Here is a 26,962-nt window from a genome sequence, read left to right as displayed (position 1 = left end):
AGACAGTCACTGCTTTTTCTCCTCTGGCAGGAGGGAGGGAGGCCGCCTACAGGACATGAGATGGCTGCAGTGAGCCAGCCTCAGTGTGCCTGGGAGCCAGGTGGCTGCAGCAGGCCAAATACATAGAAAGCCAAGAGTGGTGGGATTGAACACTGAGTCGACTGCTTGATGCCAAGGCCCTCAGGGAGGAGCTGGTCTGGTGGACTAGGACATGATGTGGCCAAGTATGCTCACTACTTTTCACTTCGAGCCCTGATCAGAGTCTGGATGCTGTGGTAAGATCTCCAAGAGAGCCTAAGGTGTGGAAAGTGAAAGACAAGACTAAGAAGAAAGGGTCCCAGGAGGTTAGGAGGGACTCAGTACAGAGCACAGGACATGGCTGCAGGATGCTTGTCACTATGGCAGGAAGGAAGGGTGTGTGTCAGGCTTCCCTCTTTGAGGAACTCTGTGTGTTTGTGTCTGTCTGTCTGTCTGTCTGTCTGTCTGTCTGTCTGTGTCTGTAGCTGCCACTCAGTAGATTAGAGACTTGTCTGGACCTCCTCCTCTCCCCCCATCTTTCTCAATGTAAAATTTAATCTTTTTTCCTAAAAAGCAAGTTCTTGGAGAGTGGGTCTATAAGAGAACCAAACTGTTTGTTTTCTCAGGATGGTCTTCGTGATTAATTAGGGTCTGTGTGTCTTCATCTCCCACTTTGGTTTCCCTGTGCTGGATGGAACCTGTAAACACAGCTACTAAAAATGCTTCAGGACTTGGGAGTTGATGCTGCCTGGAGTGGATGCAGGGTCCCTCCTGCATCTGGCTCTGAGCATCCTTATCTGTGGAAACCATGCTTAGGGGTAAGGGACAGCCTGGGTAGTCGGTGACACACTAAACCACAGTCCCTATAGAACTGAGGATACAGCAGGTAAACAACAGAGACCTGGGAACTGTCACGTCCAGTTCTGCATTCGGAGGTCAGTAGGGTAGCTTTCTTCCTTCCCTTTTGTGAGTCTGTCCCAGACACTACTGCCCTATCAAGACTGTGAGTTCTTTATTTCCCAGCACACAGAGAAAGTGGGAGAACTATTATCTAGATATTTTTTGAGCTTATGTGTTTTATAGAGACTTACGTGAGTTTTTTTTCAGCACAGTGTGTCAGCCTTATCATCAATGGGGAAAATATGGACAGAAGCCTTTGAGGAGGGTGTAGTTTGGCTCAGTTTTGCAGGTCTCGGGCCCTAGTCCTTGGCTCTGCTGATCCTGGACCATGGGACATGTGACAGAGCTGAGTTGCTTATATCACTGATGAACTAGAACTGGGGACGTGGGAATCACTGGAGACCAAGGGTAGTTCTGAAAGGCACAGTCTCAGTGACTCCTTCTTCCAGTCAGGCCTACCTGTGGTTTCCAGAATGCTCCAAATCAATGCCTGCAGCTGTAGACGAGACATTTACCACACAACCTGTGGTGTCATTTCATATCCAGACTGTAGTAAGCACTGGGAAGGGGGCAGCTTCTGTTTTCTGGGTTCTGTGTGGGAGACCTCTCCTCTCTTGCTGGACGGTCTGGTCCTGTGCATACAAAATGGCAGGAGACAGCCTGTTCTCCTACCACACCACAGAGTCAAACACTCGCTGAGCCGTGAGGATCCCTTACCCAGCAGCTAGAATCTGAGGGTGAATGTGCGCTGAGGAATGGGAGCAGAGACAGTGCTCACCTTAGTCACTGTTCTGTCGCTCTGAAGAGACACAGTGACCAAGCAGCTCTCATAAGTAAGTGAAGACATTTAGTCAGAGACTTGCTTACAGTGTCGGGGGCCTGGCCCATTCTTGTGCCAGGAAGCATGGCAGCATGCAGGCACACATGGCACTGGAGAAGTAGTTGGGAGTTCTATGTCCTAGTCTGCAGACAGTGGGCAGAGGAGCACTGGCCTGTTGTGGGCCTTTGAAAGCCTAAAACCCACTTTTCAGTCACACTTCTTCAAGACCATACCCACTCCAACAAAGCCATCCTCCTAATCCTTCTCAAATAGTCCCACTCCCTGGTGTCAAACGTTGTAATATGAGTCTGTAGAGGCCATTCTTATTCAAACTATCACAGTGATGATCTATATCTGCAAGATTAATTCTGATGTAAAATGTAATCTTTGTAAACTAAAGCCATAATTGTACAAAGTGCTTTGCTAGAAGGAAGTTGTCTGATTATAGGGTTCATTGAAACTAGCTAGCTAGTGTTTTCATTAAACACATGCTGTCAACTCCTGTCATCCTGACTTTGAGCTGGTACACCAGAGTATCCTAAAGGGCAAGCCTGTGAAGCCACGTGTACCGCTTTCTGAGTGGTCTGACTAGTGGCGCGTACCAGCCTGGCTTGGTGTTCTATCTGTAAGGTCTTATATCACCCAGACCCTTGAGAGCCCTCGTGTTAGCAGGCACGAGGCTAGAAAGCCACTGGCTCCGCATGGCTGCCAGGGTTGCCCGTAAAGCAGCGCTCCCAGAGGCATCTGTTGTTCCCCTGCCTACTTTGCTCCTCTTATGTTCTCCTGATGTGTCCAGCTGATTCTCCCCCCTTCTCCCTGCTGCCTCACACTTACCTGTCGTCACCCTTATCATGGTAGCTTCTCCTCCAGGGTCACTGGTTTCCTTGTGTCTTGATGAAGATGGGTACTGCTGATGGGGTTAGCACAGGCTTACCCTAGGGGTATCTGAGTGGGCAGCCAGCTGGCTTCTGGCCTCAACGAACCAGGTACCACACAGAGTGGTGGTGCATCATTCTATCCACTGTACTGTGCTGGCAGCTGAGAGGGAGGCATCGGAAGTGACAGGCTTCTCCCTGGCTCAGAGAGGTTTTATCTTAATGAGCTTCAGTTCATCAAATGTGTGTTCTGGGGCTTTCCATTTTCATCTCAGGAACATACTGCCGATTCACTCTTAGTCTCTGCAGTGTCACTGTCTTGTTAGTTGTCCCATGACCGGTGTCTGCTTATAAGGGTGCTCTGATTTTACCATTCCCTGTAGCTAGGGATTCTAACAGTCTTGGCCTGCCCTAAACAACTGTTCTCAGAGGAAGTCCCAGGCCTACCTGTCTGGGGTCTGCAGGTGAAGAGGGTTGGCAAAAGCAGATACCTACCCTTACAGTGCAATAAAGTTAGCACTCAGGAGTGTTGCCGCTCCTTGCCTGGCCACCAGTGCTTCCTCCAGCCATGTCTTCCTCCAGTTCTAGTTATTCTTCGGATGCTCTGGATTTTGAGACTGAACACAGATTGGAACCTGTCTTTGACTCTCCAAGGATGTCCCGCCGTAGCTTGCGCCTGATCACAACAACAGCTGCATACAGCAGTGGGGACGGCCAGACTGTTGACACTCACATCAGCACCAGCAGGGCCACCCCGGCCAAGGGGAGAGAAACCAGGTGAGCATTATATCGCTTGTCTTCACAGCTGTCAACCCCCCTGGCTTTTCAGATTATCAAACCAAGCTCTTCCCCTGGAGTTGTTTATACACACATGTGCAGATCTGCCCTATGAACTGACTGAAATTTGTTCTGGAATGCTCGAAGTATCTGCTGTCTACCTGAAGAGTAGAGCTGATGGTGATGTGCGTGAGATGGCAATGCAGATGCACTTCTCATGGTCACAGTCATAAGCCACCTCATCCTGGCATGAGCTGAGCCTCAGTGGCCTACAGAAGTAGGAAGTGGAGTCTTACTGGGTCCATGCTGCTGATCTGTCATAGCCAACTCAAGCCTGTCTGTACATGTGTTAGCTGCATGCCTGTGCTTGCACAGTGACTGTCTAGTGCGTTTTGTCTCTGTTCCCTTCATGCCTCGTCTTCACTGTAGCTGCTAGCAGTAGTTCCCACTGTCTGTGCCTTGTTAAGATAGAACAGAAGTGGCACTCTTTAGTTGGTTTTGCTCATATGAAACTTGCATTACCTTCGAGATTGTGGCACTTTGTTCACACTACCTGGGGCCCTGTGGTAGTGTGCCCCAGTCTGAGACGTGCAGGCTGTAAGGTAAAATGTCAGGCTATTGACTTGTAGTAGCTGACTCACAAGAACAGCGTGCTGTCAGGCCACCCAGAGGTGTGGAGGTGCCCGAAGCTACAGTTCCTCGGACTCAAGACCAGGGCAGTGACTATGGTATATATTAGTACTGGCCCTCATCACACCAGTTTCCTGCAGGAGGTGGCTTGGGTGCCTTTGGCCTGTGTATACTCACTCAAATCACCCGATGCAAGATGTTTACATTTGGATTTTTGTTGTTTTGTTTGTTTTGAGACAGAGTCTTACCATAGCCAGGGCTGGCCAAAACTCACAGAGGTCTGCCTACCTCTGTCTCCTGATGGCTAGGATTAAAGACAAGTGCCACCACATCCAGCTGTCATTTGTTTTGGGGCTGCTGGGTTGTGTGATGAGATTAAAGGCAGAAGTTCCTTCAGTTAGCCATCAGTTGGTAGGCTTGGTGACTGCTAGATGCAGAAGGTAATAGGGTTATTTGTGTGCATGCTGTTACTTGATCAGAAAGGGAGGTGGCATGGTCAAATGTATGGGCTTTAGCATCTGTTTAATTCTTGAGTCATTATTTTCAGGTTATTTCAAGTTTGAGCCAATGTTGGGTTGTCAGGCCCAGAATAGTCTGAAATTATTTTGTGTTTACAGTTTTAGAACAAGTTCTTGAACTCGAGCTTAAAAACAAAATTCCTTTTTTTAGATTAATGGATGTTTAGATTATATCAGACACAGCATAGGAAAATGACTTGTCTAAAAATGCCGTGTGTATTCTCTGGCACAAATTTTATGTTGGTAAAAGTCTAATAATGCTATATTTTCTAAGCAAAGTCTAAAAATGCATTTCTTCCTTGTAGGACAGTCAAACAGAGAAGTGCAAGCAAGCCAGCTTTTAGTATCAACCACCTGTCAGGGAAGGGCTTGTCCTCAAGCACAAGCCATGACAGCTCTTGCAGCCTGCGGAGTGCCACGGTGCTGCGGCATCCTGTGCTAGACGAGTCTCTGATTCGTGAGCAGACCAAAGTGGACCACTTCTGGGGTTAGTCTCTAGAGACAGAACATCCTCATCCCCAGTGTGGCTGTCCCTGCAGTTGTTCTGGGAGGGAGCCCAGTGAGGTCAGGGTCTCCAGGAGGGGTGTGGATGCTGTCTTCATTTGCTGCCTCTGTGGTGGCTTGGGTGAGGTGTTAGTACTGCTCACTTAAACTGATTAAGCAGGCAGTAGTCCTGTGGCCATTCTTAACGTGGCATACTTAAATTTGGTATGAAAATCCTGGTATGTTCTAGAAAGCACTAAGCAACTAGACAGATACTTTTGAGTCATTAGAAAATACTTAGTATAAGTTAGTCATGACTGCACATTCCTATAATTCAAACACCCAGGATGTGGAGGTAGGAGAATCAGAAGTTCAAGCCAATCCTAAGCTATGTAGTGAGTTCAAGGCAAGCCTGAGCTCTAGAAGACCCTTCCTCAACAAAACAAAGGACTTGCTGTAAAGCAGTCAGTGTTGGAAGGCAAGAGGCTGTGCCAGACTCAGATATAGAGCCATCTGAACCTTCAAGGTAACCAGTGCCATGTTACCAAGGCTGTGCACACAGACATACAGCTCTTCTGCTAAGAGCCACAAAGCTGCCTGCTAAGGTCAGCCTATGCTCTGGTTGCCCTGCTGGGGGAGTTGGGAGAGCCAACTTAGTTCTTGGAGTCCTGATGCTCAGTCAGGGAGCTTGTCTTGGGCCTGGGGCCATGCATGCTATAAGTTAAAAGCCCAGAAGCACCAGACAATGGTAGTGCACACCTACAATCTCAGCTCTCAGGAGGCAGAGACAGAAAGAACTCTGAGTTTGAAGCCAGCCTGGTCTACAGCGTGAGTTCCAGGACAGCCAGGGCTACACATAGAAGAAATACTGTCTCAAAAAACTTTAAAAAATATATATATATATTCCATAAAACTAGCTAGATCTAGGTCTTCCCCTTGTCTGTCCTTGAGGGCCAGAATGCGCTGGAGTGCAGGGCTCTTCCGTGCCACTGCCTTTGGGTGACAGGAATACAGAGCATCTTAGGAATAGACCCCAATAATGCCACAGCGTAGCACTGGCCTATCACTGGGCACAGTTGGTGGGGTTGGTTGTATTTCACAGTGTAATGTGTGTGTGTGTTTCAGGTCTCGATGATGATGGCGACCTTAAAGGTAATTACTTTGGGATTTTGTACACTTTTTAACCTAGAAGCCATTGCTAGGCAGTCCATAGATAGTGATCAACAGCTTTCATTGCACTTTTGCAACCTCAGGTGGAAATAAAGCTGCCACTCAGGGAAATGGTGAACTGGCAGCAGAGGTGGCGAGCAGCAACGGATACACCTGCCGCGACTGCAGGATGCTCTCGGCTCGGACAGACGCTCTCACAGCCCACTCTGCCGTCCACGGGCCCACCTCAAGGGTTTACTCCAGAGATAGGACTCTCAGACCCCGTAAGTCTGCTTCTGTAGTTAGTAAAAAGGTGGCTCTGGCTTGTTCTTTCCTGGTGAATCTGACTGTGGCTGAGGGTGTGGCCCCTGGTTTAGTGTTTGCTAGCTCTGTGCTCCATTCCCAGCACAGGTTCCGGTGTCTGGCACTGTTTGCCTCACAGTTGAACTCGGTATTCTCACAGAGTCAAATAGGCCCAAATTAGCTCTGTCCTACTTGTCACTTCCCAGTCTGTGGCTCTGTGGTTAGTATTTTTGTACCTGGAAGTAGTTCCGATTTGGTAAATTTGGACTTTACATGAAAAAAAGAATGTTCCTACTTCTGTGGCTTCTAACTCGGGTGCTTCTCTGTGTCACCCAGACAGCCCAGATACTCAGGTAGCTGTAGCACCAGCAGTCGTGCCACTGAGAGTGAGGGCCCTGGTGTGATGCTTTGAGACAGAGGTTCCCTGGGACTTAGAGCCTGGCATCTGGGGAGTGGCACCTGGGACATAATAGAGGTGGGCACCAACATCTTGTCCTTTCTACCAGATACAGAGGCTATCACAAGAGGCTGAATGGGCAGGTTGGTTTGGACTGCTTGAACTTTCTCCTAAACACTGAGAACAACCATAGCCTCTCTGTGTTCCAGGCATGATGCTGGGCCTTCCCCTCCATGAGTGTCATGGGAAGGCCAAGAGCAGGCACTGAAAATTGAGTCCTTATTGCTCATGTCTAGTTTCTTTTGTTTCTGCAGTCCTTCTCTTCTGTCCAAGGCTTCGTCAGCACTTTAACATTAATGTCACACAGGGAGACATAGAAAGGGAAGAGACAGGTGACTGGACCAAGTGATAGTGCTTCTCATATATGGGAGTGTGAGAACCACAGTAAACTTGGTGCCTCCCTCTGGCCTTGCATTACTGAGCTCTCACTGGGTCAGGGCTCATCCCAGATGGCACCAACAGCTTCCTTTGCACAGCTGAGAGACAGGGCAGGGGTTGAGCTGTACAGGTATCCCTGTCCCCACACTGCCCTGGAGCTTTGCTATACTGTTCCAGTCAGTCCCAGGCGGTGCTGCTGTGTACTCTTTAGTTCAGCCCTCCAGCAGCTTCTGCTTCCACTTGACGAGACAAAACTTGTAACAGAAAGACCACTGTGTTGAGATTGTTTTGGTGCCTGTACTGTGTGCGCTGTTTCAGTATAAAGATATGCTCCTACCTACCTTCGATAAAGGTTGGCCCGCCTTGCCATCATGCAGCAAACAAGGGTTCCTTTCCTTCTTTTACTTTTTGGTCCTGGGTATTGAGCCCAATGCCTTGCACCTGCCAAACACATGCTCTGCCACATGGCTCCAGCCTTGACACCCTCCTACCCTTGCCAACTCAACAAGTTTTTTCTTGCTCACATCTTGCCAGTGCGGTGAATGTCTGATTATCTAGGAGACCACCAAGCAGGTCTCTAGCAGTCCCTCCAGGCTGTGAGGGCCTGTGCACAGGTGGCCGTGGGAGCCTCTTGACCTTGGGCAAACTGCCCAGCTTTGTGATTTTGCAGTACAGCACTCCAATTGGAAAATAGTTCTTTCACTATTATTTTGACCAAAAAAACAAAACAAAAAAAAAAACAAAACCCAAAAAACCAAAAAGCCAAGATTAATCATAATCATATTTATTACTACTTTACACGTATGTGTGTTTTGCCTGCATGTTTGTGTACCGTGTGTGCAGTGCCCTGCAGAGGTCATAAAAGGTTGAATCCCCTGGGACTGGAATTATGGGTGGCTATGAGCCACCATGTGGGTGTTGGGAACTGATCTGGATCCTCTGGAAGGGTTTCTTCCTCCTGAGCTGTTTCTCTAGCCCTCTTCTGAAATTTCAAAGTTATAGTATTTTCTTTCAAATCACACCACTCAGACTTCACTGATAAATGGTGACCTGCTATCCAAGTCCTATCTCCCCCCCCACTCCCCCTCGGGGCTGGGGACCGAACCCAGGACCTTGCGCTTCCTAGGTAAGCGCTCTACCACTGAGCCAAATCCCCAGCCCCGCTATCCAAGTTCTGAACACACTGAGCATGTCTGGGCTCGGGAGAAAGCGGAAGAAGCACTTCACGGGCCGTGGGTCTCCAGTGCCCCACAGATGCCCAAGAGATGGACAGCAGCTGCCGTTCCCACTGTGCTCCGTACTCTGCCAGGAAGCCACTTTCCAACAACAGTTTTGAAGACATGGTTTACAGCATTTCTCTCCACATGCTAGGTTCACAGAAAAGTCTCCTGGAATCCAGCATGGCAGGAGCCAGGGAGCCTTCAGTGTGTGCCTCCTTGGCTCAGCATCCTCACGGGGTGGGACTCGAGGTGCTCAGCTGCTGTGCCAGAGCCTGAGATCTCAGTTATGGAGAGACCACCACAGCACTTCCTCTACATCTCCAACGGGCTCACCGGTGGATGTTGTTCTCAGCCGGTCTCTTCCCGAGTATCCAGTTTTAAAATGCTTCGCAACTTGGCTTTTCTTAAAAGTTTGACCATCTGGTTTGTTGGGTAAACAAATCCGTGGGAAGAAGTGACGCGTGTTCATGGTTTTCCACTAGGCGGTGCGTCCTTTTACCTGGATAGGACTCTGTGGCTGGCCAAGTACACCTCCTCCTCCTTTGCGTCATTCATAGTTCAACTTTTTCAAGTGGTTTTAATGAAGCTCAATTTTGAATCAGAAACTTACAAATTGAAAGGCTATGAATCCAGAGCTTATGAATCACAGAGCTATGAGACAAAGAGCCATGAGTCAGAAGGTATTTAAATGTTTTTTTTCTCCTTTCTCCACTGAATCATGCTTTCAAGGTGGAGAAAGCCCTGCTTCTTCTGAGGCCCTTTTGCATCTCCTGCAGGCTCCATGCTGCTCTCTCAGCTGTTTTCTGTGGCTCTTCCTCCCGTGGGAGCTTGTCAAGTGTTGGTGTAGCCTGTTAAAGTTCAGCTTCGTGAAAATTGGTCAGGATTTAGGCTTTAGAATCTTATTATTGTATGCACAGGTACTCATGGAGATCAGAGGACAACCTTGTGAAGTTGTTTCTCTCTTTCAGATTTGAGTGGCTTTAAAAAAAGTAGGGATGGGGTATGGAGGGCTGCCTCAGCAATTAAGAACACTTGTTGCTCCTGTGGAGAACCTGAGCTTGGGTCCCACACCCACACTGGAGGCTTATACCCTCCTGTAACTCCAGTATGAGGATCTGAGACCCTCTTCTGGCCTTTGGGAACCCTAACCCTAACCTGCATGAATGTGTGCATATACAAGTACACATAATTAAAAATTTAGGTAAAAATAAAAAAGGTTAATGAGCTCAACTTTTGACTTTTGCTTATTAACTTTAAGCAAAACCAGTTCATTTGCATGCCAGTTAGAACCCCACTTGAGAAAACCTTTAGGTAAGCCTGTCTTCCCTCGTGATGGCTAATGCATATTAACAGCCTGCAGCTTTCTGATCTTCCTGTTGCCTGTGCTCACCTGTGTGGTGGGAGCCATCAGCATCTCTGACACTCTTGAGGCATGGTCTCTGGTCACACTGGCTTTATAGGGCATCTGGCCCTCAAGCTCACTGTGAGCTTCCTAAGCCCCTTCTGCATGTGTTGCAGCCCATCTCGGTCACTGTGGGAGGATGACTGCCGGAGAACTTTCCAGAGTGGACGGGGAGTCCCTGTGTGAGTACAGCTTCCTCTTTCAAGATGGTGTTGGTCTTGGAGGGCCCCAGCCCCATCGTAATACTGGGCCTCCAGCCATGCAGCAAGAACAGCCCACCCTAGCTTATGGCTTCACTGACATGGCTGGTCTGGCTGCCACCAGCTCTCAGTACTGGAAGGGAGTCATCCCCAGACCATGCCTGCTGTGATTTAGGGCGATAGTTTCCGAGGTTCTCAAACATTCTGTGCAGTATTCTGATTGCGATTTGCATATTAACCTGTCACTCCACTCCTTGTCACCACACCACAGGTGATGACTGTAAGGGGAAGAAGCACCTTGAGACACACACAACCACCCACTCGCAACTGTCCCAGCCACACAGGGCGGCAGGGGCCATGGGGCGCCTCTGCACCTACACAGGTTATATCTTGTACCTTGTTCTGTTTGTTCTTGCTGAAAGTGCTGATGTGTTTGTTTGGTTTATTTGCACTGCCAGTGTCACGGAGAAGGTAAAAGAATAGCTGTGAAGAAGGAGAGATGGGTTCCGTGGTTAAGAGCAGTGACTGCTCTTCCAGAGGTCCTGAGTTCAATTCCCAGCAACCACATGGTGGTTCACAGTCATCTGCAATGGGATCTGATTCCCTCTTCTGGTGTGTCTGAGGACAGCTACAGTATACTCATGCATAAAATAAATTTAAAGCAAAACCAAAACCCAACAGCTGTGGTTTACAATACAGAGAAACAGCTGGGCATGTTGACATAGGCCTGGGGTCCCAGCACTCTGTATGCACTCAAGGCCAGCATAGGCTATGCAGTGGGACCCTATCTCAACAGCAGTAGGAGAAACAATGCACAGAGTCTCTTTAGAGGACTTTGTGAACTTAACTTAGTATGGGCTCACTGACACTTGTGTTAACCAGTGCTCTTATAGTGACTTCCAGCCCCAGGAAGTGCCCACAGAGTTCTTCCCAACCGTGCCTGTATCTATAACATGCCATTTGGGAACGGCCCTAGGTCAGCATTTTTTGTTTTGTTTTTGTTTGGTTTGGTTTTTAAGCTGAGTTTCAGCTTGAGTTGTCTCAGCTTAAGGCAGAGGCAAGAGAATCACTACAAATTTATGGCCAGCTTACTCTATATACATAGTGAATTTGATGTCAGCCAGGACTAGAGCAAAATCCTGTCTCAAAAGATCTGCCTCATAAACAGGAGTGGTAGAATAAAGACAAAGCAATGCTCCATTTAAGAAGTCTTTGGGGCTGCATTGATGACGCCATAGTTAAGACCACTGGCTCTTCCGGAGAACCCAGGTTCCATTCCCAGCACCTCCATTGTGGGTCACAGCTGTCTGTAACTCTAGTTCTGGGGGATCCCATGTTCTTTCTGGCCTTCACAGGTGCCAAGCCTACCATATGTACAGGCACATGCAGGCAAAAGTTATAAAACAAAAATGGAAATAATTTAAAAGATTTTTAATCCTCCTTAAGCCACACCCCTTGTTATCTGTTATGTTAAAATAATTTGATGGCTATGGGGTTAAAACACATTAAGTGAGAGCCTGCAGCAGTCAGGCAGTGGTGGCCACACGCCTTTAATCCCAACACTTGGGAGGCAGAGGCAGGTGGATCCCTGAGGGTGAGGCCAGCCTGGCCTACAGAGTTAGTTCCAGGATAGCTAGGGCTACACAGAGAAACCATGTCTGTCAGCGATCACTCAAAAAACAAAACAAAAAAAAAAAAAAAAAAAAAACAGAAAAGTTGATTTAAAAAACCACGTGGGAGTTGGGGATTTAGCTCAGTGGTGGAGCAAGAGCAGGGCCCTGGGTTTGGTCCTCAGCTCTGAAAAAGAAAAAAGTGGAAAAAAAAAAAAAAACAAACCATGTGGTTGGTAGCATATACCTACAGTTACTTAAATGGGAGCCAGCATGAAAAAATGGTAGGTTTTCTGTCCTGTGTAATAAATGCCCATCCATTAATACTTATCCAGTGGTGCTAAACTTTTGTTTTGTTTTGTTTTTGGTGGGGGCTGGGGGATGTGGGTTGGGTTTAAGTTTTGCTTTTTCAAGTTCTCTGTGTAGCCCTGACTATCTAGGAACTCACTCTGTAGACAAGGTTGGCCTCCTCAGAGATCCACCTGCCTCTGTCTCCCAAGTGCTAGGATTGAATGTGCGCACCACCACTGCCCCAACAACGTGAGTGTCTTACTGCCTTCCCACTGTGAATATGTCAGGCACCACCCATCTGCATTCAGGAGCACCTTCTAGGCCCCCTGGGAGTGTGTGGTGAAGAGGTACCTGCCTCTCTGGTGAGAAGTGGAGGTTGAGCGAGTGTGGTACGTGCCTTTAATCTCAGTACTTGGAACTTGGGAAGTAGAGGCGAGTGGATCTCCTGTGAATTCTTGACTAGCCTGGTCTATATAGTGTGTTCCAGGATAGCCAGGCGACATAGTGGGACCAAATCTCAACAGCCCCCTTTCTCCCCTCCCCCCACCAAAAAAACCCACGGTGAGTCAAGTATGATGGCTTGTGCACTTGGGAGGCTGGAAAACTGTTAAATTTGGCTGTGCCCTGAGTTCAAAGCCAACCTGGGATATGGGCAGCCTTGTTTCAAATCAAAGAATGTACAAGAGGGAGTCTAAGTGAGGACAGCAAGGTTTTCTCAAAAGGTTTGAGTGTCCTGCAGGAGAGAGTTTGGGCAGAGTACACTGCTAGCCTTGTCACTCTGCGGTCAAGACGTGCTGACCATACAATCTGTCTGACAGTGCCCTCTGCCGTGTCTTCTCTGCCGCAGGTGACCTCTTGGTTCGAGCACTGCGCAGGACCAGAGCTGCTGGGTGGTCTGTGGCAGAGGCCATGTGGTCGGTGCTCTGGCTGGCTGTCACTGCTCCAGGTGGTTATGTGGCTTCTGTGTTAGTGCTCTCACAAAGTTTGGGGCAGCGATAAGCAATGTACAGGACCAATGGAGCTTCATGCTAGGTCCTTGTGTGACATGCTTGCTTCTGCCTCAGGTGCATGGCATCTTGTGTCGGGTGTGTGGGCCTCAACCTGAGCTGCATGGTTCCATCGTCCATCCTGTGTGTAGCTGGTGCTGCTCACTCTCCTGGCCTGGAGACTAATCTTAGAGTCACTGTCCCTCCAACAAACCTGCCCGTGGCTTGCCAGAGACATCCACCTACGAGCAGCTTCTAAAGCATGTTTCCTCAGAACACTTGCTCTCTTCTCTTGTAGGGAAGGCAGCCTCTGGAACCTTCTGGTGGCTAGGGAGTGGCTGGTACCAATTTGTTACTTTGATTTCCTGGCTGAATGTGTTTCTTCTTACCAGGTAAGAAACTGAGTATGGAGATCTCATGTCAGTGTTGGGGGCTGCTGTGTCAAGGTCGGGGTGATGTCAGCACTGGCACCCATACTTGCATGGGGTGGTAAGCAGCTACGCCGTATCAGTTGTAGGTAGCTCTGTGCTGGCTCAGGTTACATTTGCAGTGTCTGCATCAATACATAGTCAAACGTTTACAACAAACCTTCGCGTTTTTGTTTTTAAAATTAACGGAGGTGGAAAAGGCAACTGCCATTGTTCAGTACCTGGATGAATGTAAAAGCATCCAGATGGAGGGCCCAGTCAAATCCCATGCTCACACCCTAGTCTAGAGCAGTTCTCTGGGTACCAGCTTCCCAAGGTGAGTGCTGTCCCTAGGACAGGGCCTCAGGCTCTCTGCGTTTTTCTTGTACAAGATAGTGCCTGTCAGGTGGCCAGGCTTTCTAAGTAAGACTTCAGCAGAGGGGTTGGTGTGTTCACAGGTGCGCAGTACAGCTCGCCACCGCTGTCTTTCTAAAGTTAACAGTTTCCTCTGTTCTCAGGTGCCTTCGAAATATTTGCAAGGTTTTTGTCTTGCTGCTCCCACTCCTACTTTTATTAGGTAAGACATGGCATGGTGACCTTTGGAGACTAGCACATGGCCACAGTGAAACAAAAGATCTGAATACATTGGGGCACCTATACATTTGCTTACAGCCATCTTTCTTCCCCAGGTGCTGGTTTCTCCTTGTGGGGCCAGGGCAACTTCTTCTCACTCCTACCAATGTTGAATTGGACGGCCATGCAGCCAGCGCAGAGGGTGGACAATCCCAAGGACATGCACAGACCCGGCCCTCTTTCCCCGAGTCCACCTCTCAAGGTAACCAGCAAGAGACAGAGGTCTTGGTGACACCATGAGCATGTGTGTTCTTGAAAGCTTTTCATGCCACTTTCAACAGGCAGTCTTAGACCCTGCCTTAGGGGAAAAGTGTTTTTGAGCAGACTTTTACTTTCTAGGCTGGACTAGAACTCAGAGATCTATCTACCTGTCTCTGACTCCTAAGTATTGGGATTAAAGGCATACACCATGTATGGCCCTTAAAATGTAAATAAAATATATGTTTATGTACATATAGAATACATTATATAAAAATAAGTGTATGTGTAGATATGTGTATATTAAACACCATAAGTTTTCTAGCTTTTCAGATGCAGAATTCGATTATATAATCCACTCGATTATGAGTTTGAACACAACATGAGAGTAGAAAGAATGGACCACAGACCCATCTGTGCTAGAGTGTCCCTCTGGTTTTGACTTCAGCCTCCTGGTTTCATCTCAGGTTGATCCCATGGCTTCCCAGTGGCCTCAGGAGAGTGATATGGGGCAGAAGATAGCCTCTTTGAGTGCACAGTGCCACAACCATGATGAGAGACTCGCAGAGCTGACAGTCCTGCTTCAGAAACTCCAGATACGGGTAGACCAAGTGGATGACGGCAGGGAAGGGCTGTCACTGTGGGTCAAGGATATGGTTGGACAGCACCTGCAGGAGATTGGCTCCATAGAACCACCTGATGCTAAGGTAAGGCCCAGACACTCCTTTGTACCGGTTGTGCACATTGTTCCTAGCCCATATGGTGACTCTTGAGTGCACTTCTTGCCATTGTGATAAACACCACCTGGCACAAGGAGGCAGAAAGGGAAGAACAGACCAGGACAAAATCTGTCCTTTGGGCACATCCCTGATGCCTTAGTACCGCCATCAAAATCCTTTAAGTATTGTTATCCACGCCCAGTGGTGTCAGCAGGTGACGAGCCCATCTGTGGCCTGCTTTCTGGGTGGTGTGGAGCCCTTTTAATCCAGTCACCTCAGTGATTGGGTCTAGCAGGCTGAGGACCAAGCCTTCAACATAAGCCTTTTGAGGTGACATTTCCTATCCACAGTATAACACAAATCTTCTTTTTTTTTTTCTTTTGGTGTGGGGCTGGGAATAGAATTAATCCAGGGCCTTGTGCATGCTAGGCAAGTGCTCCTGGAAAGAAATCTGTTTCACTTGCTGCTTTTGTTAACTATGGCCTTAATGAGCCCAGAAAAGTTGGGCTAGAGCTGAAAATCCTCCTGCCTCAGCCTCCTGAAGGCTGGGATGACAGCTTGGCACCATCATCCTGTCCCTAGTCACCTTCCTAATCACACATGATGAGACCGTATTGTGATGGTGCTTTTGGATGTTGCCAGTGAGTGTGGACATACCATGTATTTCGTATGGGTAACAGATGATAGAGGGAATGAGTGGGCCCTGGCTCTTTGAATATAGGGGTTTTGTTTTAGAACTCTGAAGATCACAAAGCCCAGTGGATCTATGGGTTCATGTGAATTGATTTACTTCCTATTAGAGGAAGCTGCTGGTATGATTTCTTTTGGGTTTGAGACCTCCAGACAGAGATAGATAGGGTGTGACTAGGCCCTCAAGATGCTACACCACCCTGTGACCATAGTGAGAATTACTGGCCTGCCCTGATGACATGTACGTGATGTACTCTCAGCCATTTGTTCTGTATTCATTCTCAGACTGACTTCCTGACTTTACACCATGACCATGAAGTGCGTCTCTCCAGTTTGGAAGATGTTCTTAGAAAACTGACTGAAAAATCTGAGGTATTTGTTCTTTTAGTTGTGTGTGTCTGTGTCTGTCTGTTTGTTTATACATGCGTGGGAGTGCACACATGGAGACAAATGAGGGATCCTGCCCTGTCACTCTACCTTTTTCTTTTGAAACAAGGTCTTTTACTGTGCCTTTTTTGTCCACCCCTTGGAGCACTGGGTCACTGGCACGTGTACAGCCACACTAAGCTTTTTCTTCAAAGGCTGGGGTTTTGAACTTAGATCCTTATGCTTGCACAGCAAATGCTTTTACCCACCGAACCTCTCCCCAGCCATGCAGTATTTGTACCTGACTTTATAACTGGAGTCCTATGTGTGTACACATGCTTAGGAGTGGGTGGGTGAAGCCAAGGCCTCATGCTGGCTAGGCAAGAGCAACACATGCACCATAGTGCCTGTGGAAGTCAGAGACAGCTCAGCAGAGTCATTTCTCATCTTTCACTCTGTGTCCTGGGATTGAACTCAGATCATCAAACTTGGTACAAGTACCTTCACCCACTGAGCCCTCTCACGAGCTCAAACCAGTTTTTTAAAATAAAGATCAACTGGAATCCAATATTCTTCAAAGCCTATAGCCAGAGGGCCTTGCTGTTGGTCCGTACAACTGGAAAAGCTGTCTTGTGGTTTTGTTTTCTGGGCATTTCAAGTCTGTTGCTTAACTGCAAGCCTGACGAAACAGAAGTGGCCGTGCTGGCTTTAAAATTCAGTCACCTCCTACTCAGGAATCCCTATGAGCCCCTGATATCACTCAGCCTCCACCAAAAAGTATAAACTATGTTTTACATAAACTCAGCGTGGGTGGGAGAGTATCGCTATCGTGTGCTGGTAAACTGGGTATTGCTGTAGGTCTCCCCTGCCAACCATATGGATCTTAGCATCCTTAGGGCACAGGACTGAGCTGGGCATGGCAGATGCTTGTGTGCTCACTGAACTGAAGCATGATTTGCTGAGTCAAAGTAAGCAGATTAGGGGTTGGGGATTTAGCTCAGTGGTAGAGCGCTTGCCTAGCAAGCGCAAGGCCCTGGGTTCGGTCCCCAGCTCCAAAAAAAAAGAAAAAAAAAAGTAAGCAGATTAGCTCATGGTCTCTTGGGATCAGCTTCTACTTCCTGATTATTGGTGTCAGGAAAGTTCAGCTGAGCAGGAAGAGAGGGGCCTCAATAAGGGGACCCAGAACACACTTGACCTGAATGAACACTCTGACTCTGAGTCAGAGGGAGACCCAGCCATGCTCACCATGTTTCCTTTGCTCAGGCATTTAGAAGCTGAGACTTGCCATTTATTACGTGAAGTTTTAAGTTACTCGGACATTGATTTATGAACTCAGTCATAACTGTTTACAAAGTATCCCCCACTTCCAGGCTATCCAGAAGGAGCTGGAGGAAACCAAGCTGAGAGCAGGCAGGTAGGTGACCGCAGGGAGCTCTGACTTGCCTCCCATGGTACTCTGATCATTTGGGTGCTCATTCGCTATTTATTGGGTGCTAAGGCTCAGTTGTCATTTGCCCCCTGAAGACACCAGCCTTTGGGTATCTTTCTGGGAATTCTCTCGGGCCGTGCAATAGAGGCCCTGAGGAATTAGGACTTTCTTTTTTTTTTTTTTTTTTTTTTCCGGAGCTGGGGACCGAACCCAGGGCCTTGCGCTTCCTAGGCAAGCGCTCTACCACTGAGCTAAATCCCCAGCCCCCATAGGACTTTCTTTAGACAGTACATGGCTAGGTCTCTACTTGGCCATGAGGAGCCACCTGTGTCCTTGGTGGACTCCCTCTGCCAGGAGCCTCTCTGTCCCTGGCTTCATTGGCTCCATCAGTGTCTAAGCAGACATACATTTAGGCACAGCCCAGCTGTGGTGCCCAGCAGCCATGTATCTTCTCGTGGCTGCCGCACTTTCCACACCTAAGGCTGTGGTCCTTGTGCCCAGCATTGCATCTTCTGTGCACACTCTGGGAGTGCATGTAGTTGGAATTGTGGCCTTTGTAGTTGCTGAGGTAGATGTGGCAGCGTAGCAGCACTTTGCTGGCTGATGGGCTCTCTGCATGTGGGATGGGGCGGAGGGGGGGGAGTGTGGTGCGCTTAGTTCTTCCCAGACCTAGTTTCAGTGAACACTGACTTGGTATTTGAATGTGTAGATGCAGAGCATTTATCTGGAGAGAACTGTTCCTGCTGGGCTTGTTAGCATCTATCGCAAAGGCAGTGTTCATGGGTCTCTCACAGCCTCTCAGTGAGTCAGGAATCATATACCCTGAAATCACCTTCCATTCCACTGTCTAGCCCATGAGTATAGAGCTGCAGAATCAGCCTCAAAGCCCTGGGTAGACATTGGTAATTTTGAGGACATAGACATGCTGCTTCGTTTAGGGTTGAGTCTTCCTCTGAGGCCATCTAGGCCCTGACCCCGCCCCCTCCCTGGTTGATGTCTTCTAGCAGGGATGAAGAGCAGCCCCTCCTTGACCGTGTGCAGCACCTAGAACTGGAGCTGAACCTGCTGAAGTCACAGCTGTCGGACTGGCAGCATCTGAGGAGCAGCTGTGAGCAGGTAAGTGCCGGTGTTAGACTGCTACCGTGAAAAGAAAGTCACCTGGTTGTGTCAAAGTTCATTGTGGTTGCCTTCAAAACTTTTTTTTATGTGTGTGTTTGGATGAGCAGACAGGTACAGGGACATGAACAAAAATCAGAAGAAGCCATCAGGGGTCAATTCCCATCTTTTAGAGCCCATTTCCTGGGAGGCAGGGTCTGTTGTTGAGGCTGGAAACCAGCAGGCCCTAGAATTCAGTCTTATTGTCTGCTCCCTCAGAGCTGGGGTTATAGGCAATTGTGGGGACACGGCTTGTCATGTGTTGATGGGTCTGTGTTCCGGTCCTCAATAAAGAGCTCTTCACCACTGAGCCACCTCTCCAGCCCCACCTTTTTTTTTTTTTTTTTTTTTTTTTTTTTTGGCGTCTAGCATTCTGAGAGGCAGAGGCAGGTGGACTTCAACCTGGTCTACAGAGCTGAGTTTCAGGACAGCCAGGGCTACACAGAGAAATCCTGCCTCGGGGTGGGGGTGTGGGGATAACTTGGAAAAGTTGAGTCTCTCCTTCCACCATGTGGATGCTGAGAATCAAGCTCAGGTCTGACCTAGTGTCAGGTACCGTTACCTACTGAGTTTTTCACCGTTGTTTAGTTATATATTAGGTTTATGACAAGGGGATGGGAACGGAGTGGCACAGACCTTCAATCCCAGCACTGGGAAGGCAGAGGCAGGCAAATTTCTCTGAATTCCAGGCCAGCCTGGTCTTACAGAGTGAATTCTAGGTCAGGATAGCCAGGGCTACACACAGAAACCCTATCTAGAAACTGCCCCCAACCCCCCAAAAAAGTGTTTGCATATTTTTATGGTGCTTGGAGATGAGGCTGGAGTCTAAATAGGCCAGGTGAATGCTCTGTGACAAAACTGTGCTCCATTTATACTTGAGGGTTGCAGAAATTCTCAGCTCACACATTGATGACTCCTGACTGTCCCAAACCCAGCAGCATAGCACACTCACACCTGAGCTCACTCTGCCTGATCACACAGTACAACTGACACATGTTAGAGATTATGAGAGAGTGTGTATGTATGTGTTGTTCCTGTCCGTCCATCTACAGTGCTTTGCCACTTGCCCATCCATGTTACAACATCCACAAATGTTGCAAGGCTCATTATCCTGGGTCTATTGAATGTAAATAGGTATCCTCTTGGCAGGAGTCCTCACAAGCCATGTTCAGACCATAGCTAGAGAATTGATTGTAACATGTCTGGTAACTTATCTAGATAATGAGCTCAGAGACCAGGTAGGAGTGCTTGGTGGGGATAGCAGGGTGCATAGACAGGAGTTTGTCTCCTGTTCGCACTACACGTCTTGGGTGCTGGCAGGCTGGGAGTCTTTGCTAGTGTCTAATTACAGATGCACTCTCGGGTATTGTCTTTTGAAATGAATAGAGATGAGCAAGGATCAGGTAGTCCCAGGAGTCTGAGGGAGGAAGAGTGTATAATGAGGCTGTTTGAGGGGTTGAAGGTGTGGAGCCCTGCCAGCTTTGCGGTAGGTAGATGCATTTCCTGGACTTTGCCCTGTGATTGTTTCGTTGGAGGCAAAAGAATTTTGTACGTGGTAAGTAGGGACTCAGCCTCCTGACAGGCGAGCTCTCAAACTGTTTATAAGGAGCAGTGAGGATGGCGGCCTGCCCATGCCTCAGCTGTGAGGCTGTGTGCTGGGAGCTGTTGAGTAGACTCAGTGGGGATCACAAAGCACACATCCCTTTTCTGTAGTTCACTGCGCAAACATCCTTCATGCAGCACTCCAGTTCATTCCTCGTCTGTTGAGCAGGTTCCAGCAGTTTGGGAATAATCTTGTTGAATGTGAAGGGGGCAGTTGTATTGCACTGCCCTGTCTTGCAGTTACTTCTGGAGGCTGTGTCGAGCAGTTGGCTCCTGCAGTGCCGCCGGCACACACTTCTTATTCCTCCCTCCATCTCACCAGGCTGATGCCCGCATCCAGGAGACTGTGCAGCTCATGTTCTCTGAGGACCAGCCGGGCGGCTCCCTCGAGTGGCTGTTACAGAAGCTTTCTTCTCGGTTCGTGAGCAAGGATGAGCTGCAGGTGCTTTTGCATGACCTTGAGCTGAAACTACTGCAGAATATCACACACCACATCACCGTCACAGGCCAGGCTCCGACATCCGAGGCCATTGTGTCTGCCATGAGTCAGGCAGGGATTTCAGGAATCACAGAAGCGGTAAGTGAACAGACAGGTTCAGCCTCCACCATAGACACTGGGTATGGGTGCCAGTGTTCTGAGAACATAATACTTAGCCTTGCCCCAGATGAGGCACGGCTGCTGTCATCACAGGAAAGCATTCCTTAGCTTTGCACTCAGTGAATCCTTTTGTCCCAGGTCTTCCATATCCCTGCGTGTGATTATAAACTTCCAACTGTGTGCAGTTTCCCTTAGTTGTCACATCCTAACCCTGATGTCCAGTGATGGTGACAGTGCTCAGGACACCCTGGCTCTTGTACCTGCTATGAACTGTCATGCCCTAGTGATAAGAGTCTGGCCCTGTGCTGCTCATTTACTGATGAAGTGTAGCATGTTGTGTTCCCCAAACATAGGCGTACAGAGTCCTGAATCCTTGCAGCTTGTGTCATTAACACTCATTTTCCTTCTGGACCACAGCAAGCACATATCATTGTGAACAATGCTCTGAGGCTGTACTCCCAAGACAAGACTGGGATGGTGGACTTTGCTCTGGAGTCTGGAGGTGAGTAACCAATAGAAGAGGTGAGCAGGAGCATGTAAGACAGGGCAGGAATCTGGGCGGGCCTACAGAAAGCTGCCACTCGTTCCCACTACCCTCATGGTTGCCTTGTGTAGCCCTGACTGGCCTGGGACTAGATCTGTAGACCAGGCTATCCTCAAACTCAGATAACCTTCTGCCTCTGCCTCTGCCTCCCACCAGGGAGGGAGTGTGGGGTGCCCGGTTGGGTGGAGGCATTGTCCCCCTAACTTAAGCAGCCGGTAACATGGATGGTCAGGAACCTGGCTGCCATCACTGCTGGGCCCTCTACTACTAGTGTGGGAATAGCCAGTTTCTTAGGGCTGGGCGGGGTTAGCTGGTTGCTTACTCTTCTCAAAGAACCTCCTGGTCTTTTTATTTTTAGATGATTTTAATTATATATTGTAAAATGAACTGATATCAGAAATTATATTTAGATGAGAGGCACTGACTGGCTCTTTGGTTTGGCAGCTGTCACTGTTCTGGGGCCATGTTGGAGCTTGTAGACTTGTGTCACCAGCTTAAATCCCCTGAGGCCCCAAGAGGTTGCCCCAACAGCTGTTCTTAGACTAGGGAGAGGGTGTTTAAGAAGCTTGGCCACTGTCCAGGAGCTCAGGTCTTCATCTGCAGCATCGGAACCATACTGTCTGCCTGTTTTATTATGCACTGCCCCTCCTCTGCAAGTCAGAGACGGCACTGAAGCTTGACTGAGGTACACTGAACCTGAGTGCTCCGAGGCTAGGACCTGTGTGTCTGTGAGACTTCTCAGATCCTTTCCCCCTTCTTTTTATGTTTTATATTTATTTCATGTTATGAGTGTTTTGCCTGCCTTTATGTATGTATGAACTACATGCATGCCTGGTAAATATAAAAGGAGAAGACAGCAACAGATGCCTTGAAACTAGAACTATGGATTGTTCTGAGTCACTCTATGGAAGCTGGGAGCAAAACCCAGGTCCTTGACAATGCAACAAGTACTCTTTTACCGCAGAGTCATTTCTCCAGCCCTGACCTCTCAGTTCTTATTTCGTATTAGCACTAATGTCCTAGCTGCCTGCTCCTCTAAAAGGGCAGAATGTCTGTCCCCTCACTAGTCACTCCTTTTCCCAGGGTGTTTTGGCTTGTGGACATTTGTAACATTTGTGGCCTCTGTTGACTAGTTAGGTAGCCTCTGAAAGTTACTGTCCCCTTACACCAGTGCTTATGGGACTCTTGGCCCTTATTTAGGAAACCATGAACAAAACTTTGATAGCCACTATCTCTCATAGTCACACACACAGTTGTGAAGGAGTCAGATGAACTGATATGAAAGTAAACCCACTGAATTGTTGAGTGCTCTCTGCAGTGATTGGCTCCAGTGGTTACTTGGGGCTGTTGAGCTAAGAATAGAGGAAAATGGTGCTGGATATTTGTGTGTGAGGTGTGAGGCTGTGCTGAGTTCTTACGCTGTGTTCTGCCTGATCATAGTATGTGTGCCAGCTCCAAAGGCATTTGGATGGTGTGTGTACATGTATGTGCACGCACACATGGTATTTCTAAGAATTTATTTTATAGGTATGGGTAGTTTTCTCTGCATGTATGTGTTTCTACAATGTGTGCCTTGTGCCCTTGCAGTTTAGAAAGGGGCAATTGGAACCCTTGGAACTGGAATTACAGGTGGTTGTGAGCCACCAGGTAGGTGCTAGGAACTATAACCAAATCCCCTGGAAAAGCAGCTAAGTGTTCTTTTTTTTTTTTTAATTTATTTATTTATTTATTTATTTATTTATTTATTTATTTATTTATTTATTTATTATATATAAGTACACTGTAGCTGTCTTCAGATACACCAGAAGAGGGTATCGGATCTCTTTACAGATGGTTGTGAGCCACCATGTGGTTGCTGGGAATTGAACTCATGACCTCTGGAAGAGCAGTCGGGTGCTCTTAACTGCTGAGCCATCTCTCCAGCCCCAGCTAAGTGTTTTTAACCACAGAGTCATTTACTAATTCTTATGTTTTTAAATATCAGTTAAAAAAATTAAATGCAGAGCTGGGGAAATGGCTTAGTGGTGAAGTGGGGACCAGTTCAGATCTGAAAGCCCACATACATTCTGAGTAAGCAGAGCAGGCTTATAGTTCCATTGGTGGGATGGCAGACCAAGCGAGTCTGGCCAAAATCTGTGAGCTCAGCTGAAACATTCTGCCTCAAAGAATAAGGTTGTGGGCAACGGAAGAAGACCTCCATAGTCAGCTCTAGGCCTTTATCTCTAACCCATCCCTGTACTCACACAGATGGGAAAAAAGTCCACTTTCTAACACGGAAAGAATAAGGCTGATGAAGGTACTTTTTAAAGTAGAGCAGTTACTGTGAATAGCAGTGTGGGTAGAGGGAATGGGTTTGGGGTCCTGGAGAGATGGCTCATTGGATAAGAACATTGGCTGTTCTTCCAGAGGACCAGCATCCATATGGTAGCTTACAGTATCTGTGTAAGTCCAGTTCCGAGGATCCAGTTCTCGCTTCTGTGGGCATTGGGCATGTATGTGGTGCACAGACATTAATACAAGCAAACCACCCCACACACATAATTTAAAAACAAACAAAAACCCCACTGTAAGCCTCCAGGTCTCACTTCCCAGCATGCTGCAGTCAAGTGTGATTCAAGTATCTCTGTGTTCCAGGTGGCAGCATCCTAAGCACTCGGTGCTCTGAGACCTATGAGACCAAGACGGCACTGCTGAGCCTGTTCGGGGTCCCACTGTGGTACTTCTCACAGTCACCTCGAGTGGTAATCCAGGTGAGCTGCTGTCCACAGGCCCCTGCATTTCTTAGCCCCCCATGGGGGTAAACCAGCCATTAAGAATTGGTAGGACCCTAGCACTCAGTGTGCAGCCGCCCCGGAAGGGCACCAGGTTTACTGGACAGGCACTCATGCAGCCTTTCCATCTGATTTGAGACAGGTGGGCTGAGGCTCCCTGCCTGGTCCTGCTGTTCAGCTCATGTGTCTTGGCTACAAAGAGGAGAGTTGGAAGGGAGCATCATAGGAGGGCCACAAGAGCCATGCTGGTTGCTTTCTGCCTAATCTGCACTGCTGCTTCCCTGCAGCTTGCCTCTCAGGTGAAAAGGAAAATTTGAATGGCCAGGATTGAAGCAATTTCCAGTACTTTTCTATGAAGCCCCCAGTGAGTCTCTCTTTGACCTGTGTACACAAGGCTCAGACTTCAGGCGCTGGAGTTTTATCAGCAGACCTAAGACTGAGACCCCAGTGCAAGAGCCCACCCTACTTTCAGTGTCCAGCCTGGACTCCAGCTCCCTATGTAATCACAGATGACCTTGAACTCCTTATGCCAGGATCTCTATCTGTATTGGTGTCCATGATCGTCTGTGTAGTCCAAAAGTGAAATGGAAAATGCCAGAAATTTAGGAAGGTCATAATGTATGGCATACATTGTCATAATGTATGGCAATGAAAGAACATTGTACCAAGGTTTGGAACTAGAGAAAAACTAAGGAATCTATCACTTCGAAATGTGTTTGTTGAGTAGAGCTGATGGGTAATAGTGTGGCCCTGGTAATCATAACTATGGACTAGTCTGAAGTGCTCCCTGCTCCAAGTCAAGCTTTGAGGCTTGACTAGCAGATCCGGGCTTTTGTGTGTATCATTCACCTGGATATGGGCAATGTTGTAATTTTTATTTTATTTTTCTCAAAAACTGGGAAGATTGGGTTTTCAGCTTTTCATTTATGCTCATGGAAAATTAAAGGGCTCCTCATAGGTGTGCCTGGTATTCAGCATGGTATAGACAGGTGTCTGCTGTGCACTGCACTCTGCTGCATAGGCGCATGGGGCCACTGTTGGCACGACTCTCCACCCCTGTGCTTTATCTGGAATTCATTGTGCCCGTCCTGTGATCAGACTTGGTTCCGGTGACCAGTCCTGACCCAGCCTGAGTCGTACTGTTCTCTCCCCTAGCCCGACATCTACCCGGGGAATTGCTGGGCATTTAAGGGTTCCCAGGGGTACCTGGTAGTTCGCTTGTCCATGAAGATCTACCCAACCACGTTCACCATGGAGCACATTCCAAAGACGCTGTCACCGACTGGTAACATCTCCAGTGCCCCCAGAGACTTTGCAGTCTATGTGAGTACAACACTGCTGACATCCTGGAAATGGCTCTCTCCTCTCCACCCTTAGGGCATTTCCTTTATCCAGAGGGTAATGAGTTCAGATTACCTCCTGGGAAACCCTTGTTCCGATCCTCTTTATCCTTCTAAGTCAGCATCGCTGGACCGCCGTACTGCAGCAGTGATACTGATAACAGATCAAGTGAGACACTTAACGTGGGCATTGTGTTCATCATTTTCACCTGTCCATTAGCTCTGACAACTGCTGAGAGAAAACACTTTTTTTTTTTTTTTTTTTTTTTTGCCTCATGCATTTTTAGGCAGGGGCTCTACCACGGAGTCACGCCCCCAGCCCCTCCCTGGGGGATTCTAGGCAGGGGCTCTACCACTGAGCCACACCCCCAGCCCCTCACTGGGGGATTCTAGGCAGGGGCTCTACCACTGAGCCACGCCCCCAGCCCCTCACTGGGGGATTCTAGGCAGGGGCTCTACCACTGAGCCATGCCTCCAGTTCCTTACTAGTGAACCCTAGGTAAAAGCTCTACTGAGGTACAACCCCAGTCCTTGAGACATAGTTTATGCCCTTTAGTGGTTGTGCACAGTGCTTTACAGTGCTTTTGCTCTCTCTTTCCGGAAGCCACATTGATCTCCTACAGCTTCTGGAACTCATTACCTCCCTTGGTCATGTCTCACTGTCACAGAGTCCTGTTGTCACTCTGCATTAGTAGTTAATGCCCGCTAGTTGCCTTTGAAGCCCTTTCCTATTACAAAGTCCTTCACATCTCCTCTGATATATGTAGAACCCATTGTGTTAAGCATATCTACACTTAGATGTGGTAGCCTTAGGGATGGTCACTCTTGCCCACCCTGACAACTGTCTATCCACAGACTCACACTTCCTGCCTTGCCCCAGCCTATCTGCTGCTCACATCCCGCTTATGTCCCTTACTTGCAACACCCAGAATCTGCACAGGATTTCAAGGGCATCTGGGCTGTGAGAGTGCTAAGAGTGATCACATCATATCATCACAAGCTGGCCCTGTGTTGGCTAAGTGCATAGTTTCCTAACGGGAGTAGCCATAGCTGCTCTTGAGTGATTGTGGGTTCCAGGGACAGTGTGCCTGTTCAGGGACACTCATCAGGTCTTTCTCAGGAGAGACAGCTTGTCACTCAGGGAAGCGGGGCTGGAGTATGATTGGGGTTATCTTTGTGAAAACACATGGTCATTGCAGGGACTGGAAACCGAGTATCAGGAAGAGGGGCAGCCTCTGGGACGGTTCACCTATGACCAGGAAGGGGACTCACTCCAGATGTTCCACACACTGGTAAGCACAAGAATCCTTCCTCCCTTATTCATGCCTTTGTGTGGCAGGCATGTTGAGACACGAGGGTGATCAGTCCATGAGTCCCAACTGCTCGTGAGGCTTATCTGGGATATGGCTATATCCTGTCACGTATCCCACAGGGTAAAGGGTTGGTGGTGGTAGGTGATCTCTGACTGCTAACATGGAACAACTTATTCCCTC

General features: G+C 48.3%; 1 protein-coding gene across 50 annotated transcripts in view; it reads left to right on the top strand.

The window, feature by feature from the left end:
* Sun1 (Sad1 and UNC84 domain containing 1) overlaps positions 1-26,962 on the top strand; it is a 44,785-nt gene that overhangs the window by 16,384 nt on the left and 1,439 nt on the right. For 4 of the 50 annotated variants that reach the window (NM_001437589.1, XM_087578775.1, XM_087578774.1 and 1 more), the window contains 20 exons: positions 3,196-3,390; positions 4,844-5,025; positions 6,147-6,173; positions 6,275-6,454; positions 9,011-9,208; positions 10,047-10,112; positions 10,402-10,512; positions 12,879-12,977; positions 13,316-13,409; positions 13,943-14,001; positions 14,114-14,259; positions 14,723-14,962; positions 15,950-16,036; positions 17,401-17,444; positions 18,464-18,575; positions 20,539-20,793; positions 21,232-21,316; positions 23,993-24,108; positions 25,285-25,452; positions 26,669-26,761. In NM_001437589.1, coding sequence (NP_001424518.1) covers positions 3,196-3,390; positions 4,844-5,025; positions 6,147-6,173; positions 6,275-6,454; positions 9,011-9,208; positions 10,047-10,112; positions 10,402-10,512; positions 12,879-12,977; positions 13,316-13,409; positions 13,943-14,001; positions 14,114-14,259; positions 14,723-14,962; positions 15,950-16,036; positions 17,401-17,444; positions 18,464-18,575; positions 20,539-20,793; positions 21,232-21,316; positions 23,993-24,108; positions 25,285-25,452; positions 26,669-26,761 — 2,557 coding nt within the window. The remainder of the gene's footprint in view (positions 1-3,195; positions 3,391-4,843; positions 5,026-6,146; positions 6,174-6,274; positions 6,455-9,010; positions 9,209-10,046; positions 10,113-10,401; positions 10,513-12,878; positions 12,978-13,315; positions 13,410-13,942; positions 14,002-14,113; positions 14,260-14,722; positions 14,963-15,949; positions 16,037-17,400; positions 17,445-18,463; positions 18,576-20,538; positions 20,794-21,231; positions 21,317-23,992; positions 24,109-25,284; positions 25,453-26,668; positions 26,762-26,962) is intronic. The other 46 variants (XM_087578782.1, XM_087578789.1, XM_087578788.1 and 43 more) reach the window with 14 other exon arrangements.

This window comes from Rattus norvegicus, chromosome 12 (genome assembly GCF_021556685.1).
Source record: "Rattus norvegicus strain SHRSP/BbbUtx chromosome 12, alternate assembly SHRSP_T2T, whole genome shotgun sequence".
NCBI classification, from domain to species: domain Eukaryota; kingdom Metazoa; phylum Chordata; class Mammalia; order Rodentia; family Muridae; genus Rattus; species Rattus norvegicus.
This window is presented reverse-complemented; position numbering and strand designations above follow the sequence as displayed.